The sequence below is a fragment of the Bufo bufo genome, chromosome 4 (genome assembly GCF_905171765.1).
Source record: "Bufo bufo chromosome 4, aBufBuf1.1, whole genome shotgun sequence".
In the NCBI taxonomy this organism is placed as follows: domain Eukaryota; kingdom Metazoa; phylum Chordata; class Amphibia; order Anura; family Bufonidae; genus Bufo; species Bufo bufo.
The window spans coordinates 201,936,606-201,956,033 of NC_053392.1; the positions used below are offsets into that span (position 1 = coordinate 201,936,606).

Genomic DNA, 19,428 nt, shown 5'->3' on the forward strand with positions numbered 1-19,428 from the left:
CCTGCCGCCGTTCCCTCAAAATAAAGACTTTTTTAATAATATGCTAATGAGCCTCTAGGTGCTAGTGGGGCGTTGCTGCAGCACCTAGAGGCTCAGTCTTCTCACCCTTTGGCATGCCCATGTCCAGTTGATTGACGTCCTAGTTCTCCTCTGTGCCCGTAAAATCTGGCGCTGTCCCGTTTAGTATTCGGCGTTGGCGCAGTGAAGAAGCCGGCAGCAGAAGAGCATCCTTCACTCACTGCGCCGAATACTAAACGGGACAGCGCAGGCGCTGGATTTTACGGGCACAGAGGAGAACTAGGACGCCAATCAACTGTACATGGGCGTGCCAAAGGGTGAGAAGACGGAGCCTCTAGGTGCTGCAGCCACGCCCCACTAGCACCTAGAGGCTCATTAGCATATTATAAAAGTCTTTATTTTGATGGAACGGCGGCAGGCAGGCAGTTATAAAGCACACAGTTATGTACTGCTGACATTAGCACATCGCTGATGTCAGTCAGCTACATAACGTTATTTCTCATGACAGAAACCCTTTAAAAAAAAACATGTAAAATGCCAGTCTTTGATAACTGCCCCCCATGGGTGCAAAGAATGCACAATCTACATCTAAATCCAGCTTCATCTACAACAAAAATAAAGACCTTTGGATAAATCTAAAGAAAACAAACATCAAGCTCATATTACAGATCTTCCTTCAATTTGTCACAGTTCACTAACCAAACATTGATTTCACACTTGAGATGAAATCTAACAGGGCGGACCACATTTCAATAGTAGGTGTGGGAGCAGAAATGCATTCATTAGGCCACTGATTTCCCATGGACGAGTCCATTGCAGGATCCGTGTGTGAGCGTGATCCTCCGTTCTGGATTTGCAGGAACGCACGGCATTATCATGGTTTATAATGCTCTGTACCTCTGCATGTCTTTACTTTTACAGAATTATAGTGACCTAAAGCTGCCAGTATGATCCCGTAGAAGTAAGTTGAAGCAGTGGCACACAGCATTATAAATCATGATAATGCCATGTGCTCCTACAAGTCTAGAACGGAGGATCACGCTCACACATCCTGCAATGGACTTGGCCATGGGAAACAGCCCTAAAGGTGCTCCATCCTGAAGAATGAAACCAGAAGGTCATGGGTTAAACTTACTCAATAGAAACAACAACTGCATTCACATCTTCGGCAATTCTTCGGCACAGGCTGTCGTAGGATCTTGCTTCTAAAACATATATAATAAGTAATATAATCAATATGGAAATAAGGAAATCTATAAGGGAAAATAATAGCATTCTGAATACAGAATGCATAGCACAATAGGGCTGGAGGGGTTAAAAAAATAATAATAATAATAATTTAACTCACCTTAATCCTCTTGTTCGCGCAGCCATCATCTCTTCTGTCTTCTTTTGTGAGGAATAGGACCTTTGATGACGTCACTACGCTCATCACATGGTCCGTCACATGATCCATCACCATGGTAAAAGATCATGTGACGGACGATGTGATGAGCGCAGTGATGTCATCAAAGGGCCTATTCCTCACAAAAGAAGACAGAAGAGATGCCGGCTGCGCGAACAAGAGGATTAAGGTGAGTTAAAAAAAAAAATTTTTTAACCCCTCCAGCCCTATTGTACTATGCATTCTGTATTCAGAATGCTATTATTTTCCCTTATAACCATGTTATAAGGGAAAATAATACAATCTACACAACCTTGAACCCAAACCTGAACTTCTGTGAAGAAGTTCGGGTCTGGGTACCACATTCAGTTTTTTATCACGCGCGTGCAAAACGCATTGCACCCGCGCGATAACAACTGTACAACGGAACGCAATCACAGTCAAAACTGACTGCAATTGCGTACCTACTCGCGCGGGTTTGCCGCAATGCACCAGGACGCATCCGGACACGCTCGTCTGCAAGGGGCCTTAGGCTCACAGCACCTGTATGGGGGATTTGGAAAGTTGGTTGAGATGGATACAGATGGCATACAATACACATGTGATTGACAGCTCAGTTTTCTTTTTTGTCTTAAAGGGCATCTGACAGCAAATTTGTATCTATAAAACTGTGCGCTTGGCAGCTGAAGACATCTGTGTTGGTCCCATGTTCATATGTGCGCACATTGCTGAGAAAAATTATGTTTTAATATATGCAAATGAGCCTCAAGGAGCAACGGGGGCGTGGCCGTTACACCTAGAGGCTCTGCTCTCTTCTGCAACTGCTGCGCCCTCTGCACTTTGACAGGGCCAGATTGATGTTGTTTACACTTGGAAGAGAAGGTGGTGGATCCAGCAAGGAAAATCATATCTTCTTTATTGACAACTGTTCACTTTAAAAGATACAAATCATGATCTGGGCTGACGCGTTTCAACCATAGCAATGGTCTTACTGATAGACATAAATTAATATAATCCAGGCATGGAATATATAGGCAAGTGATCACCAATAATCCATAATCACATGGTAACATGCAGACATGAGGAGTGGCATTCACTTTGAATAATAGGCAGTAACAGGGAGAAAGCTGAAATAAAACTGAATACATCTATGAATATTATATGGTGTTATGAGATAAAAATATATTTTTTTCTTTCCTTTTTCCCTTCCTCCCTCTTATCTTTAATGCATATATGCCATACTTAAAGGGGTTGTTTCATCATAGACAATGGGGGCATATCGCTAGGATATGCCCCCATTGTCTTATAGGTGCGGATCCCACCGCTGGAATGGACGGTCCGGCCACCACCAAGCCGGCTCCCCATAGAAGTGAATGGGAGCGCACTGCGCATGAAAGGCCACCGCTCCCATTCACTTCTATGGGCTCGACGGAAATAGCTGAGCCAGCGCTCGGCTATTTTCGCTGGTCCCATAGAAAATGAATAGAGGGCGGCTGCGCATGTGCAGTGCGCCCACCTTCACTTTCGGGGACCCGTTCTCTATATAGGTGCGGGTCTCAGCGGTCCCACACCTATAAGACAATGAGGGCATATGCTAGCAATATGCCCCTATTGTCTATGATGAGACAACCCCTCTAATAAAACGTTAAGACATCTCTACGGAAACGGAGTCCTGTGAGAAAGCATGAATTCAGCATAAGGGTTTTACCCTTTCTATGCCAAAAATTTTTAAGGAAGTTATTTTACCTCCGTGAAATTCACTAAAATGTTTTGAAACACCTGACACATTACGAATATTCGTTTTAAGGCTCATGCACACGAATGCGTGCCGCCCGTTCCATGCATTGGGGACTGCAAAATACATATGAGTGATGAAGTATTGAGGCACTGTATAGCTTTATTTTACATAATCTGCATCATCCATTTGCCCAGTGGTAGATATCAATAACAGAATATTTCTGACCGGACAAGTTGGACCTTCATCAGTGGTCACATTATCTGTGAAGTGGGTAAAGGCATTCCTTGGGGGCTGGATGCAAAATACATATGGTCATGTGAATGCACCCTAATATATTTTATTAAGGGCTCATGCACACGAACGTGTTTTCTTTCCGTGTCCGTTCCGTTTTTTTGCGGACCGTTTACAGAACCATTAATTTCAATGGGTCCGCAAAAAAAAAAGGAAGTTACTCCGTGTGCATTCCGTTTCCGTATTTCCGTTCAACAAAAAAATAGAACATGTCCTATTATTGTCTGCATTACGGACACGGATAGGACTGTTCTATTAGGGGCCAACTGTTCCGTTCTGCAAAATACGGAATGCACACGGACGTCATCCGTATTTTTTGCGGATCCATTTTTTGCCGACCGCAAAATACATACGGATGACCTCCATGTGGCCTGTTTTTTTTTGCGGATCCATTGTAACAATGCCTAAACTTGACCTTAATACGGACAAGAATAGGACATGATCTAATATCTATCCTTTTTGTGGGGCTATGCAACAGACATACGGATGTGGACAGCACACGGTGTGCTGTCCGCGTTTTTTTTTTTCCGGACCCCTTGAAATGAATGGGTCCACATCCTATCCGCAAAAAATACAGATCAGATGCGGACCAAAACTATGGTCATATGAATACACCCTAATGTGTTCCAATATGCAAACTTGGAGACTCCCCATATCTGCATGTTACCCTTGATGCGCCTTCTGTAATTTGTTATAATCCTGGATGTTGTTTGATAAATGTGGCTTGTCCTTAAACCTAACACTTCTGTCTAGAGAAGCTCCTCCAGTTTTCCTACTCCACCCTCCTCCTGGAGTGAGATTGCGACTTTTAAAAAAGTCGCAATGATAAATCTGGAGTGACATTCTTTAACATAGCTCACCACACACACTTTTCCACCCATATTACAAAACTGTAGTGAGTAGTGAAAAAAAGTTGCAAATTTTTAAGCAATCACTTAAATTTTGCGCAAGCGAGTGCAAAAAAGTCGCAAAAGCCATATTTTGCAACTTTTTAAAGCCAGAATTCTGGTGTGAATGTATGATAAATCAGGGCCCTGGAGTTGTGTGGTCCCAGCGCTGGAGCTACTGCGACACAGCCGATTGGTGGTAGTGATGGCCTGTCTTACGAACAGGCCCTGACAAAGTCCTCTATCTTCAGGATAAAAACATACTTGCACTTCCAAGAGCCCATCCTCCACCATGAACATAGATGACGCTCCGCTGTAATGAACCAGGCAGCTTCTTCTTGGGTTCAAATATTCTGACCTCCACGCCATCAAAAACAGTGTCTGTGACTTGTAATTGGGGAGATGATGCTGGATCCAACTTGTCAAAGTAGCCGGACACAAAATTTAGGACTCGCAAGTGGTGACCGAGACCCACATAATGGGCAAAGTTGCACTGCAAAAATAAAGACAATAAATGATACAAAGGTTTACAACAATAGTTTATTGTATATGGACACATTTGTATAGTTCTATGATGGTTATAAGCATGACTGTGCCATTTAATTTAATTTATTTTGAAGCCAGAGATGGAGTCCACACATATCTACCGACAGTCCAACACCAACTTCACCCAGAACGGACTCTGACTCCATGACTTTGACTTCACAGCCCTGATTATTGCAGGTTTGGTGATATGTCATTTTATTCATTATTCTTAAGGGCCCTTTACACAGGCCGAGAATCCACCAGATAATCGCTAATGAGCGTTCATAACAACTAGGGGTGCACCGAAATGAAAATTCTGGTCCGAAACCGAAACCGAAAATTCTGGATGCCCTTGACCGAAAACCGAAACTGCCTTTTTGCCCAAATACTTTTAAAATACTTTTTTTTTAATGATTTTATTAATAATTCTTTTTCATGAATTTAATAAATCATATTATATATGGAGAGGAGGATCTGTGGGTGGCGCTGTTATGGAGAGGGGGATCTGTGGGTGGCGCTGTTATGGAGAGGGGGATCTGTGGGTGGCTCTGTTATGGAGGGGGGGATCTGTGGGTGGCTCTGTTATGGAGGGGGGGATCTGTGGGTGGCTCTGTTATGGAGAGGGGGATCTGTGGGTGGCACTGTTATGGAGAGGGGGATCTGTGGGTGGCTCTGTTATGGAGAGGGGGATCTGTGGGTGGCGCTGTTATGGAGAGAGGGATCTGTGGGTGGCGCTGTTATGGAGGGGGGGATCTGTGGGTGGCGCTGTTATGGAGGGGGGGATCTGTGGGTGGCGCTGTTATGGAGGGGGGGATCTGTGGGTGGCTCTGTTATGGAGGGGGGGATCTGTGGGTGGCTCTGTTATGGAGAGGGGGATCGGTGGGTGGCGCTGTTATGGAGAGGGGGATCTGTGGGTGGCGCTGTTATGGAGAGGGGGATCTGTGGGTGGCGCTGTTATGGAGAGGGGGATCTGTGGGTGGCGCTGTTATGGAGGGGGGATATGTGCACAGATCCCCCCTCCCCATAGCAGTGCCATAGACCGATCCCCCTACCCATAACAGCCCCGGCCCTGCTACTCACAGTATCACTCACTGCATCTTTATTTTACCTTACAATCGTGACGCTCCAGTAACAACTGTGCAGGCAGAGCGGAGGGCGGCGTAACGTCACTTACTCACGTGACGCACCTGCTCCGCCCACTTTATAAATAAAGGAGGCGGAGCAGGCGCGTCACGTGAGTAAGTGACGTTACGCCGCCCTCCGCTCTGCCTGCAGAGTTGTTACTGGAGCGTCACGATTGTAAGGTAAAATAAAGATGCGTGACTCAAAGTAAACCGCCCGCCCGCAGATGGTGAGCGACAAATCCCACACCCCATATTTTCGGCCGATATGTAACAATATCGGCCGAAATGGATTAGGTACATTTTCGGCCGATATTTTCGGCTGCCGGAATTTCGGTGCACCCCTAATAACAACACTTGCTAGCGATTATCTGCCGCTGTAAAAGTGCTGGCAATTACCCGATAAACGAGCAAAACACTTGTTGGTCGGGTATTGGAATCATTTGTGATGACACCTAAATCATTGTTTGCCTGCCGCAGATCCTGCCATCTAAACACCACAAACAACTAGTATGTAAGGGGACGAGTGATGGCATTAGTGATCGCTCCTCCCCATACTGTGGGGGTGATCACTGCATGTAACTGCAGCAGTCTCCTCCACTGAGGAGCAGGTGATTGCAGGGAAGGAACACTTCCTTCCTGACACCTGACTGCTGAATTGTCCCATCTAAAGGGACCTTTAGACATAAAGTTCAGTAAATAAAGAATACCACAAAATTAGAAGAACCCACAATGAACCACTAATACCCGGACTCAACCCACATGTACTATACTGATAGTAGCAACATTGAGAAATTATCAAAATTTTTATGAAATATATTTTTAAGAGTTTCACAGTAAAATAAAAAGTAAATGGAAATGTAAAATGTCAAGATGACTCAAATGAGCTAAACAAAAAAAAAAAAGGCTTACAAAATGTCTCATTGGTTGAAGTAACAGAACAGATTGCACAATTCTTTTAACGGTGCATTCACATGACTGTATTTTTGGACTCATTCATTTCTACGTGGTCACAAAAATGCAGACAGCAGAGATGACATCTGTGCCGCTGAGCAGCAAATTACAGCAAATTAGACATTTTTTCAATGTGACCGCATCCATATTTTGTGGATCTGCAATATGCATAAAAAAGAACACAAAACGTGAAACATAAATAAGCCATACACCACCTTAATGGTGTAGCGATCCCCGCTGCTCTCCACTTCCACCTCCTGGCTCATGTCAGGAAACGTCTGCTCGGCCAATCACTGGCTCAGGCTGCTCACCACTGCGGCCAGTGACTGGCGGAGCGGGCCTTTACTACCATTTTTCGACATGTTGAGCTGGGTGTCACAGTGTAGAGGGAGGGGAGGAACACCAGAATGAAAACAGAAGGGAAATTACCAGGAACTTGGCCTGAAGACTAGGGAAAGGGACATGGTGACCACCTAAGGAAACCCTAAACCTAGCCCTGACTCCTGTCAGTATGAATAGACCCTGAAGGTGGGAATATTCATACACCATAAACCTAGGCCATAGTAACCCTGAAAAGCCCTAGGATTAGTGACAGGGTCTGAGACTACTGGTTCCTTCCCAAATAAACGAGCCAGCTTCTCCCTGAGGCCTAGTAAATAACGAGCAAATGGGAGCAACAAAATACCAAGAGAAGTACACTTCTCGTCAATAGAAAATGAATGAGCAGGAACTCAGATGAGGACCACACACCAGCTCTTCCAACTCCAGGCAGAGAATATCAATCGCAAGGTATGAAGTGTGAGTCCAGACTAAATAGAGGAGCAGTAATGACCACAAGCTACACCTGAGACAAGAGGTGTGGTCATTACCAACAACAACACTGCAACAAGTGAAAACAGATAGGCTGACAGATAACCTAACTTGCAGCCAGTCTCTCAGATCTTCTAACCTCTGTCACTGGAGTGACTGTGACAGTACCCGCCCCCGCCCTTCTAAGGGTGACCTCCGGACACCCAGGACCGACCTTATCCGGATGGGCCCTGTGAAAGGCTTTCACAAGGCGACTAGCATTAAAGTTGGCCGCTGGAACCCACATACTCTCGTCTGGACCGTACCGTTCCAGTGAACGAGGTACTGAAGGGATCTATAGGGAATTTGTGAGTCCACTATCCTGGCGATCAGAAATTAAAGATTACCGTTCACCAGGAGTGGAGAGGGAGGCAAGGAGGACAGTTCAGCAGGTTCGACATATCTCTTTAGCAATGATTTGTGGAAAACATTATGAATTTTTAAAGAAGTTAATAATGGCAGAGATCTTATATGGACCAATAAACCTTGAACCCAACTTCCAAGAAGGTACCTTCAACTTAAAGGGGTTCTGCACCCCTTATTTTTTTAAAAAATTCATATAGTGAAAGGTGCCTTTCACGATATGATTTCATAGCTTGAGAAAGACCAGAGATGGTTGAAACGTTGCTATCCCTATGCTGCTGTTACCAATAAAGTAACCGGCTTTTTCATCAAAACTGAGGAGTGCTGTGGATTTTCTATTTATTTGGCTATTTGATTCCGGCACCCGCCTCCTGTATTTGTATTAACAGGTCAGTTATCTTCATCGGTGGCGCAGTGCGCCCCTCCCCCAACACCCCAGTATAATAAACATTGGTGGCGCAGTGGGCAGTGCCAATGAGGGTTAAAAATTTTTTTTTTTTTAAATTAACTCACCTCCTCCAATTGATCGCGTAGCTGCCGATCTCCTGTTCTTTCTTCAGGACCTGTGGTGATGTCACTGAGCTCATCACATGGTCTATTACCATGGTGATGGATCATGTAATGTACCATGTGATGAGCACAGTGATGTCACCACAGGTCCTTTGACAGGTCCTGAAGAAAGAACAGGAGACCGGCTGCTACGCGATCAATTGGAGGAGGCGAATTAATTAACTTCTATGGGGCCTGCGTTGCATGAAAAAAGAAACAACATAGAGTATGCTGCGATTTTCACGCAACGCACAAGTGATGCGTGAAAATCACCGCTCATGTGCACAGCCCCATAGAAGTGAATGGGTCCGGATTCAGTGCGGGTGCAATGCGTTCACCTCACGCATTGCATCCGCGCGGAAATCTCGCCCATGTGAAAGGGGCCTAAGGGTGAATAGGACAAGGGTTCCAGCCCCTAAGGGGGCTAATAGTAAGTAAAAAACAAACAAAAAAAACACCACACAAACACTAAAGCTACTTTCACACTTGCGGCAGTGTGATCCGGCGGGCAGTTCCGTCGTCAGAACTGCCTGCCGGATCCGCCGATCTGGATGTGACTGAAAGCATTTGATCACAAATGCATTGCAAGAACGAATCCATCTTTCCGCTTGTCATGCGGACAGACGGATCCGTCTTGTATCTTTTTATCATTTTCTTTTCCGGTATAGAGCCCCTGTGACGCTAGTGTGAAAGTACCCTAAAATATTAAGTTTAAATTAGGGGTGCACCGAAATTCCGGCAGCCGAAAATATCGGTCGAAAATGTACCTAATCCATTTCGGCCGATATTGTTACATATCGGCCGAAAATATGGGGTGTGGGATTTGTCACCCACCAAGTAGCTCACCATCTGCGGGCGGGCGGTTTACTTTAAGTCACTGCATCTTTATTTTACCTTACAATCGTGACGCTCCAGTAACATCTCTGCAGGCAGAGCGGAGGGCGGCGTAACGTCACTTACTCACGTGACGCGCCTGCTCCGCCTCCTTCATTCATAAAATGGGCGGAGCAGGTGCGTCACGTGAGTAAGTGACGTTATGCCGCCCTCCGCTCTGCCTGCAGAGTTGTTGTTACTGGAGCGTCACGATTGTAAGGTAAAATAAAGATGCAGTGAGTGATTAGTCTGCTGTGAGCAGCAGGGCCGGGGCTGTTATGGGTAGGGGGATCGGTCTATGGCACTGCTATGGGGAGGGGGGATCTGTGCACTGTTATGCCCATAACAGTGCACATATCCCCTCCTCCATAACAGCGCCACCCACAGATCCCCCTCTCCATAACAGCGCCACCCACAGATCCCCCTCTCCATAACAGAGCCACCCACAGATCCCCCTCTCCATAACAGAGCCACCCACAGATCCCCCTCCATAACAGCGCCACCCACAGATCCCCCTCTCCATAACAGAGCCACCCACAGATCACCCCCTCCATAACAGCGCCACCCACAGATCCCCCTCTCCATAACAGAGCCACCCACAGATCCCCCTCTCCATAACAGAGCCACCCACAGATCCCCCCCTCCATAACAGCGCCACCCACAGATCCCCCTCTCCATAACAGAGCCACCCACAGATCCCCCTCTCCATAACAGCGCCACCCACAGATCCCCCTCTCCATAACAGAGCCACCCACAGATCCCCCCTCCATAACAGAGCCACCCACAGATCCCCCTCTCCATAACAGAGCCACCCACAGATCCCCCCTCCATAACAGAGCCACCCACAGATCCCCCTCTCCATAACAGCGCCACCCACAGATCCCCCTCTCCATAACAGAGCCACCCACAGATCCCCCCCTCCATAACAGCGCCACCCACAGATCCCCCTCTCCATAACAGAGCCACCCACAGATCCCCCTCTCCATAACAGCGCCACCCACAGATCCCCCTCTCCATAACAGAGCCACCCACAGATCCCCCCTCCATAACAGAGCCACCCACAGATCCCCCTCTCCATAACAGAGCCACCCACAGATCCCCCCTCCATAACAGAGCCACCCACAGATCCCCCTCTCCATAACAGCGCCACCCACAGATCCCCCTCTCCATAACAGAGCCACCCACAGATCCCCCCTCCATAACAGAGCCACCCACAGATCCCCCTCTCCATAACAGAGCCACCCACAGATCCCCCTCTCCATAACAGAGCCACCCACAGATCCCCCCTCCATAACAGAGCCACCCACAGATCCCCCCCTCCATAACAGCGCCACCCACAGATCCCCCTCTCCATAACAGCGCCACCCACAGATCCCCCCCTCCATAACAGAGCCACCCACAGATCCCCCCCTCCATAACAGCGCCACCCACAGATCCCCCTCTCCATAACAGAGCCACCCACAGATCCCCCTCTCCATAACAGCTCCACCCACAGATCCCCCCTCCATAACAGAGCCACCCACAGATCCCCCTCTCCATAACAGCGCCACCCACAGATCCCCCCCTCCATAACAGCGCCACCCACAGATCCCCCTCTCCATAACAGAGCCACCCACAGATCCCCCTCTCCATAACAGCTCCACCCACAGATCCCCCTCTCCATAACAGAGCCACCCACAGATCCCCCTCTCCATAACAGCTCCACCCACAGATCCCCCTCTCCATAACAGAGCCACCCACAGATCCCCCCTCCATAACAGAGCCACCCACAGATCCCCCTCTCCATAACAGCGCCACCCACAGATCCCCCTCTCCATAACAGAGCCACCCACAGATCCCCCCTCCATAACAGAGCCACCCACAGATCCCCCTCTCCATAAAAGAGCCACCCACAGATCCCCCTCTCCATAACAGAGCCACCCACAGATCCCCCCTCCATAACAGAGCCACCCACAGATCCCCCCCTCCATAACAGCGCCACCCACAGATCCCCCTCTCCATAACAGCGCCACCCACAGATCCCCCCCTCCATAACAGCGCCACCCACAGATCCCCCTCTCCATAACAGAGCCACCCACAGATCCCCCTCTCCATAACAGCTCCACCCACAGATCCCCCTCTCCATAACAGCGCCACCCACAGATCCCCCTCTCCATAACAGAGCCACCCACAGATCCCCCCTCCATAACAGAGCCACCCACAGATCCCCCTCTCCATAACAGCGCCACCCACAGATCCCCCTCTCCATAACAGAGCCACCCACAGATCCCCCTCTCCATATATAATATGATTTATTAAATTCATGAAAAAGAATTATTAATAAAATCATTTAAAAAAAAGTATTTTAAAAGTATTTGGGCAAAAAGGCAGTTTTGGTTTCGGTTTTCGGTCAAGGGCATCCAGAATTTTCGGTTTCGGACCAGAATTTTCATTTCGGTGCACCCCTAGTTTAAATCCCCCCTTTCCCAATTTGACATATAAAATATATAAACAATAAATAAATAAACATATTACATAGCGCTGCGTCCGAAAAGTCCAAACTATTAAATTATTAAAAAATATCTCCTATGCGGTGAGCATTTGCCATTTTTTAGTCACCTTGTCACCCCAAAAAATAGGATAGGACTGTTCTATTATGGGCCGAACGTTTCATAAAATGCGAAATGCACACAGCTTTTTTTTTTGCGCAGTATTGAGTATCGCACTACTTTTTTATGGTGACGAAAGCGAATCAAAATTTTGGTATTGAAACAACCCTACCCCGATCTGATCGCCGTAGTGTTGTCACGATATCAAAATTTTGATTCGGTTTCGATTTAGCGACTAAAAATTGAATTTGGCTCCTAAATTTTTCAGTTCAGGAGCCAATGGCTACTAGGTATTTTTTTTAGTCTGGAGCACTGTGAGGGCATTCTGGTTGGTACTCATACAGGCATCTTGACATACAATAAGAGTGCCAGGCTATTTTAGCTCAGGGCACGCTGCATGTCCTAATGTCCTGTGACCACTTTCAGCAGTTGGAGAACTCCAAGTGTAAGATATTTGGTGAGTGTGCAAGAAGTAGGGGAAAGGTCACATGTACACGAAGTCTGGCATTCTTGTGCGGCGTGAGGACACAAGGGTCAGAAGGAATTCCCACTAGTTATGAGAAGCCGGTCTATCACATAAAGAGGTAAAGAAGATCAGCTTATATTTCAGGATGGATCACAAAGGCTGCTGCAAGTGGGACATAGGTGTCGGAATTAGCAGGGATCCCTTCTGGGGGATTGCATAACCCTACACAATGTAGACGTTCTAGAAGATGAAGAAACTGCTGTGTGCAGAGTTTACTGGCAGTCAGGCTAATGGGTGAACAGTCAGCGCTGCAAAAACACCATGGAAAGCCTGGGAGAAATAGAACAAAAAAAAGCTGAAAAAAGCTCCTGAAAGCCCTGCCACGGGTTCTTCACAAGCATTAGTAAGGCTACTTTCACACCAGCGTTTTTACTGGATCCAGCAGAGTTCAGCAAAAACCCTTCCGTTACTGATAATACAACCATCTGCATCCATTATGAACGGATCCGGTTGTATTATCTTTAATATACCCAAGACGGATCCGTCATGAACTCCATTGAAAGTCAATGGGGGACGGATTCGTTTTATATTGTGGCAGAGAAAACAGATCCGTCCCCATTGACTTGCATTGGAGGTCATGCCGGGTCAGTCTTGCTCCGCATCCCAGGACAGAAAGCAAAATACCACATGTTGCGGTTTGCTCTCCGGTCTGGGAACGTAACGGAATGCATTTTGGAGCGTTCCGTTCAGTTCAGTTTTGTCCCCATTGACAATGAACGGGGACAAAACGGAAGCGTTTTTTTTTCTGGTATTGAGACCCTATGACGGATCTCATTACCGGAAAACTTTAACGCTAAACTCAGGAGTGAATTTAAAAAGCAGCCCTATCCGCCCTTTCACTTTCTCTCCTTTTCTGATCCTGATTTTGGCTTCCAAAACTGCACCAGAAAAGCTGAGTGGCCCCTGGACAAGCACTTCCTGCCTGGCACATGGACTGGGCACACAGGCACCACCAGTGACAGCCGGGTGCCTTTGTCTAGTGCTGGACACTCATCCCAGCCCTGCAATGTGACCTAATTCCTGGCAGCCATGGAGGACCCTGCCAGTTCCAGCTGCTCCCTATAGGACGCAGACAATGCAACGTACTCACCAGGTCCTGCGCCAGTCTGAAGGTGGCATCGAGCAGCATGAGCTTCCAGGGCTCGGCCAGGGTGCTGGGCAGCGGGGTGTACACATAGTAGGCAGTGAGCGCGGTCAGTGCGGCGAGCAGGACGGGCACGGTCCTCATCCTGCCGGCGGGGAGCTCTCACTGCACAACTTTGTGTTGGTTTCATTGAGGACACCAGGAACCAATCAGAGGCCGCAAACAGCAAGTCACACAGCCCCGTGTCACGTCCTTGTGACAGAAGTGCTCCGCAGCGCCACCCCGTGGCTGATCCGCTTAGTACTGGGGCGTGGTCCGGAGGACGGGGCTCCGCCCATGACGTCTGGGAGAAGCCGTGACAGGACAGGACGCTGTGTACACTACAGGGAAGAAGACGCAGCCACAGCAACCTACAGCTATAGCCTCACCACAGCCATGCAGCCATTTCCACCAGATAGATACAATTCTCTTGAAAGAATTTCCATAAGGGTTCTCCAGGGAATATTCTTCACTTTGCACTGTATACTGCTTTCTCACGCGTTTATTCTCTAGGAAATGGTCATTTTTGGCCCTCTTGTGTGACAGAAGATTATTAATTGAGCAGCTTCAGGTACAATTAGGCGACTTTCACACTCGCGATTGGTGCGGATCCGTCATGGATCTGCACAGACGGATCCGTTCAGATAATAGAACCACATGCGTCCGTTCAGAACGGATCCGTTTGTATTATCTGTATAATAGCCAAGACGGATCCGTCATAAACTCCATTGAAAGTCAATGGAGGTCGGATCCGTTTTCTATTGTGCCAGATTGTATCAGAGAAAACGGATCCGTCCCCATTGACTTACATTGTGTGTCAATGGCCTCCGCATCGTCAGGCGTTTTGGTGTCCGCCTCCAGAGCGAAATGGAGACTGAACGGAGTCAAACTGATGCATTCTGAGCGGATCCTTTTCCATTCAGAATGCATTAGGGCAAAACTGATCCGTTTTGGACCGATTGTGAGAGCCCTGAACGGATATCACAAACGGAAAGCCAAAGCGCCAGTGTGAAAGTAGCCTTATATACAGGTTGCAGAAGAAAAAGATTCGATTTTGTTTAAAGAATTACTCCTGACCAGTGCTTGAAGTGGGCCGGAACGCGGCGGTACTCAGTACCGCCACTTCCAAAAATTGCCCTGGAGAGTACCAGCACCTCTCCGTGCGCCCAGTACGTGGGTTTCCGGTACCGGAGCGCAGCGGAGAGCTGGCAGTATCTCCTCCCTAATGTCGTTGGCTGGGCAGCTAGTGGAGGGGGGCGGGTCGTTGCAGAGTACGGCTCAGGCTGGCGCAGGCAGGGAGTTGACCTCACGTTAGGTGACGTCAACTCCTTCCCGCGCGCCTGTGACTGAGGAGCGATCAGTGCGGCGACCAGTGACTGGTCCTCCTTGGAGTCAGGAGTCGGACGGTGCAGCAAAGAACATCGACTTTGCTTTGGAATCCAACTTCTGAAGAGTACTGGTGAGTGACAGGCACCCCCCCTCCCCCCACACACATTAGTTCCTCTCTGTACCAGTACCCCCCCCCCCCCTGGCAGGGGGGGACTGGTACAGAGAGGAATTAATGTGTGTGATGAGGGGGGGGGGGGTCTGATGTGCAGGGGGGTACTGGTACAGAGAGGAACGAATGTGCGGTGGTGGGGGGGGGGGGGGGGTACTGGTACATAGAGGAACTAATATATATGTGTCTGATGGGTGGGTCTGATGTGTAGGGGGCCCCTGCACATCAGACTTCCCCCATCACACACATATATATTAGTTCCTCTATGTACCAGGACCCCCCCCCCACCACCGCACATTCGTTCCTCTCTGTACCAGTACCCCCCTGCACATCAGACCCCCCCCCCCCTCATCACACACATTAGTTCCTCTCTTTACCAGTCCCCCCCCCCCCCACCACCACCACACATTAGTGCCTCTCTGTACCAGTACCCCTCTGCACATCAGACCCCCCATCACACACATATATATTAGTTCCTCTATGTACCAGTACCCCCCCCCCCCCCCACCACCGCACATTCGTTCCTCTCTGAACCAGTACCCCCCTGCACATCAGACCCCCCCCTCATCACACACACACACACATTAATTCCTCTCTGTACCAGTACCCCCCTACCCCCCTGGGGGGGTACTGGTACAGAGAGGAATTAATGTGTGTGTGTGTGATGAGTGGGGGGGGGGTCTGATGTGCAGGGGGGTACTGGTACAGAGAGGAACGAATGTGCGGTGGTGGGGGGGGTACTGTACTGGTACATAGAGGAACTAATATATATGTGTGTGATGGGGGGGTCTGATGTGCAGGGGGGGGGAGCACCGGCGCCTAATAGAGTACCGGCACCTCTTTTGGCCCACTTAAAGCACTGCTCCTGACCATTGTGCACGTCTGATCTGCAACTACAGGAAACGTTTGGTTGAAGTTATTGCTGCCAAAGGAGGTTCAACCAGTTATTAAATCCAAGGGTTCACATACTTTTTCCACCTGCACTGTGAATGTTTACATGGTGTGTTCAATAAAAACATGGTAACATTTAATTCTTTGTGTGTTATTAGTTTAAGCAGACTGTGATTGTCTATTGTTGTGACTTAGATGAAGATCAGATCACATTTTATGACCAATTTGTGCAGAAATCCATATCATTCCAAAGGGTTCACATACTTTTTCTTGCAACTGTATATAGTGAGGTGGGGCTCCAAACGCTGATCACAAACAGACCTTTATGTCCCTTATTTCAGGTCCGATCACACTGTAAGGCTCCATTCACACGTCAGCAAAATGGGTCCGCATCCTTTCCGCAATTTTGCAGAAAGGGTGCGGACCCATTCATTCTCTATGGGGACTGAATGGATGCGGCCCCGATCTTTGGGTCCGCAGCTCCGCAAAAAGATAGAGCATGTCCTATTCTTGTCCGCAGCTTGCGGACAAGAATAGGCATTTCAATGGGGGTGACGGGCGGGTGTGTTGCAGACCCGCAATTTGCTGGTCCGCAACACACCACGGACGTGTGAATGGAGCCTAAAATCCACTTGTAAAAATATGCTAATGAGCAACCGTAGCACTGGGTGGCATGCTTCTGAGCACCGCACCGCCGACGCCCTCCTGTATGTGATAAGAACGCCCCCCATTCATTTGATTGACAGCGTTGGAGTGCGCACGCGCGGGATCTCAGCACTAGATCAGTGAGTCTAGTGCTGTCAATCAAATGAATGGGGGGCGTTCTTATCACATATAGGAGGGCGTCGGAGATGCGGTGCTCAGAAGCAATAAGCACGCCTCCCAGTGCTCCGGTTGCTCATTAGCATATTCGTAAAAGTGGGTTTTGCAGTTTGATCGGACCTGAAATAAGGGAAATAAAGGTCTGTTTGTGATCAGCGTTTGGAGCCCCACCTCACTATACATCTAGCACGGTATACTGGAAACAGGTGACAGAGCCTCTTTAATGTAGGAGCATCAGGTACTTCTGTACAGGTGCCCTCCTGAATTCAACGGTATTGCCATTCTCAGGATGGTGATGCAGCTTAACCCCTTAAGGACTCGACCCTATTTCACCTTACGGACTTGACCATTTTTTGCAAATCTGACCAGTGTCACTTTAAGTGCTGATAACTTTAAAACGCTTTGACTTATCCAGGCCATTCTGAGATTGTTTTTTCCGCCACATATTGTACTTCATGACACTGGTAAAATGAAGTTAAAAAAAAATCATTTTTATTTATAAAACAAATACCAAATTTACCAATAATGTGTAAAGAATTGCAAATTTTTCAATTTCTCTACTTCTATAATACATAGTAATACCTCCAAAAATAGTTATTACTTTACATTCCCCATATGTCTACTTCATGTTTGGATCATTTTGGGAATGATATTTTACTTTTTGGGGATGTTACAAGGCTTAGAAGTTTAGAAGCAAATCTTGAAGTCACTTTACTAGGCTTACATAATACACTGCGTGCAGAATTATTAGGCAAATGAGTATTTTGGCCACATCATCCTCTTTATGCATGTTGTCTTACTCCAAGCTGTATAGGCTCGAAAGCCTACTACCAATTAAGCATATTAGGTGATGTGCATCTCTGTAATGAGAAGGGGTGTGGTCTAATGACATCAACACCCTATATTAGGTGTGCATAATTATTAGGCAACTTCCTTTCCTTTGGCAAAATGGGTCAAAAGAAGGACTTGACAGGCTCAGAAAAGTCAAAAATAGTGAGATATCTTGCAGAGGGATGCAGCACTCTTAAAATTGCAAAGCTTCTGAAGCGTGATCATCGAACAATCAAGCGTTTCATTCAAAATAGTCAACAGGGTCGCAAGAAGCGTGTGGAAAAACCAAGGCGCAAAATAACTGCCCATGAACTGAGAAAAGTCAAGCGTGCAGCTGCCAAGATGCCACTTGCCACCAGTTTGGCCATATTTCAGAGCTGCAACATCACTGGAGTGCCCAAAAGCACAAGGTGTGCAATACTCAGAGACATGGCCAAGGTAAGAAAGGCTGAAAGATGACCACCACTGAACAAGACACACAAGCTGAAACGTCAAGACTGGGCCAAGAAATATCTCAAGACTGATTTTTCTAAGGTTTTATGGACTGATGAAATGAGAGTGAGTCTTGATGGGCCAGATGGATGGGCCCGTGGCTGGATTGGTAAAGGGCAGAGAGCTCCAGTCCGACTCAGACTCCAGCAAGGTGGAGGTGGAGTACTGGTTTGGGCTGGTATCATCAAAGATGAGCTTGTGGGGCCTTTTCGGGTTGAGGATGGAGTCAAGCTCAACTCCCAGTCCTACTGCCAGTTTCTGGAAGACACCTTCTTCAAGCAGTGGTACAGGAAGAAGTCTGCATCCTTCAAGAAAAACATGATTTTCATGCAGGACAATGCTCCATCACACGCGTCCAAGTACTCCACAGCGTGGCTGGCAAGAAAGGGTATAAAAGAAGAAAATCTAATGACATGGCCTCCTTGTTCACCTGATCTGAACCCCATTGAGAACCTGTGGTCCATCATCAAATGTGAGATTTACAAGGAGGGAAAACAATACACCTCTCTGAACAGTGTCTGGGAGGCTGTGGTTGCTGCTGCACGCAATGTTGATGGTGAACAGATCAAAACACTGACAGAATCCATGGATGGCAGGCTTTTGAGTGTCCTTGCAAAGAAAGGTGGCTATATTGGTCACTGATTTGTTTTTGTTTTGTTTTTGAATGTCAGAAATGTATATTTGTGAATGTTGAGATGTTATATTGGTTTCACTGGTAAAAATAAATAATTGAAATGGGTATATATTTGTTTTTTGTTAAGTTGCCTAATAATTATGCACAGTAATAGTCACCTGCACACACAGATATCCCCCTAAAATAGCTAAAGCTAAAAACAAACTGAAAACTACTTCCAAAAATATTCAGCTTTGATATTAATGAGTTTTTTGGGTTCATTGAGAACATGGTTGTTGTTCAATAATAAAATTAATCCTCAAAAATACAACTTGCCTAATAATTCTGCACTCCCTGTAGAAACCGCCCAAAAATGACCCCATTCTATAAACTACCCCCCTCAAGGTATTCAAAAGTGATTTTACAAACGTCGTTAACCCCTTAGGTGTTCCACAAGAATTAATGGAAAATAGAGATACAATTTAAAAATTT

The 19,428-nt window shown here is 47.2% G+C and overlaps 1 protein-coding gene across 1 annotated transcript in view; it reads right to left on the reverse strand.

The window, feature by feature from the left end:
- Positions 1 to 13,980, reverse strand: part of NCEH1 (neutral cholesterol ester hydrolase 1) — a 30,645-nt gene extending 16,665 nt beyond the window's left edge. The window contains exons 1-3 of the mRNA XM_040428244.1: positions 13,757 to 13,980; positions 4,583 to 4,811; positions 1,154 to 1,223 (exon numbers count right to left, since the gene is read on the reverse strand). Coding sequence (XP_040284178.1) covers positions 1,154 to 1,223; positions 4,583 to 4,811; positions 13,757 to 13,894 — 437 coding nt within the window. The 5' untranslated portion in view covers positions 13,895 to 13,980. The remainder of the gene's footprint in view (positions 1 to 1,153; positions 1,224 to 4,582; positions 4,812 to 13,756) is intronic.
- Between the last annotated feature and the right edge of the window lie 5,448 nt (positions 13,981 to 19,428).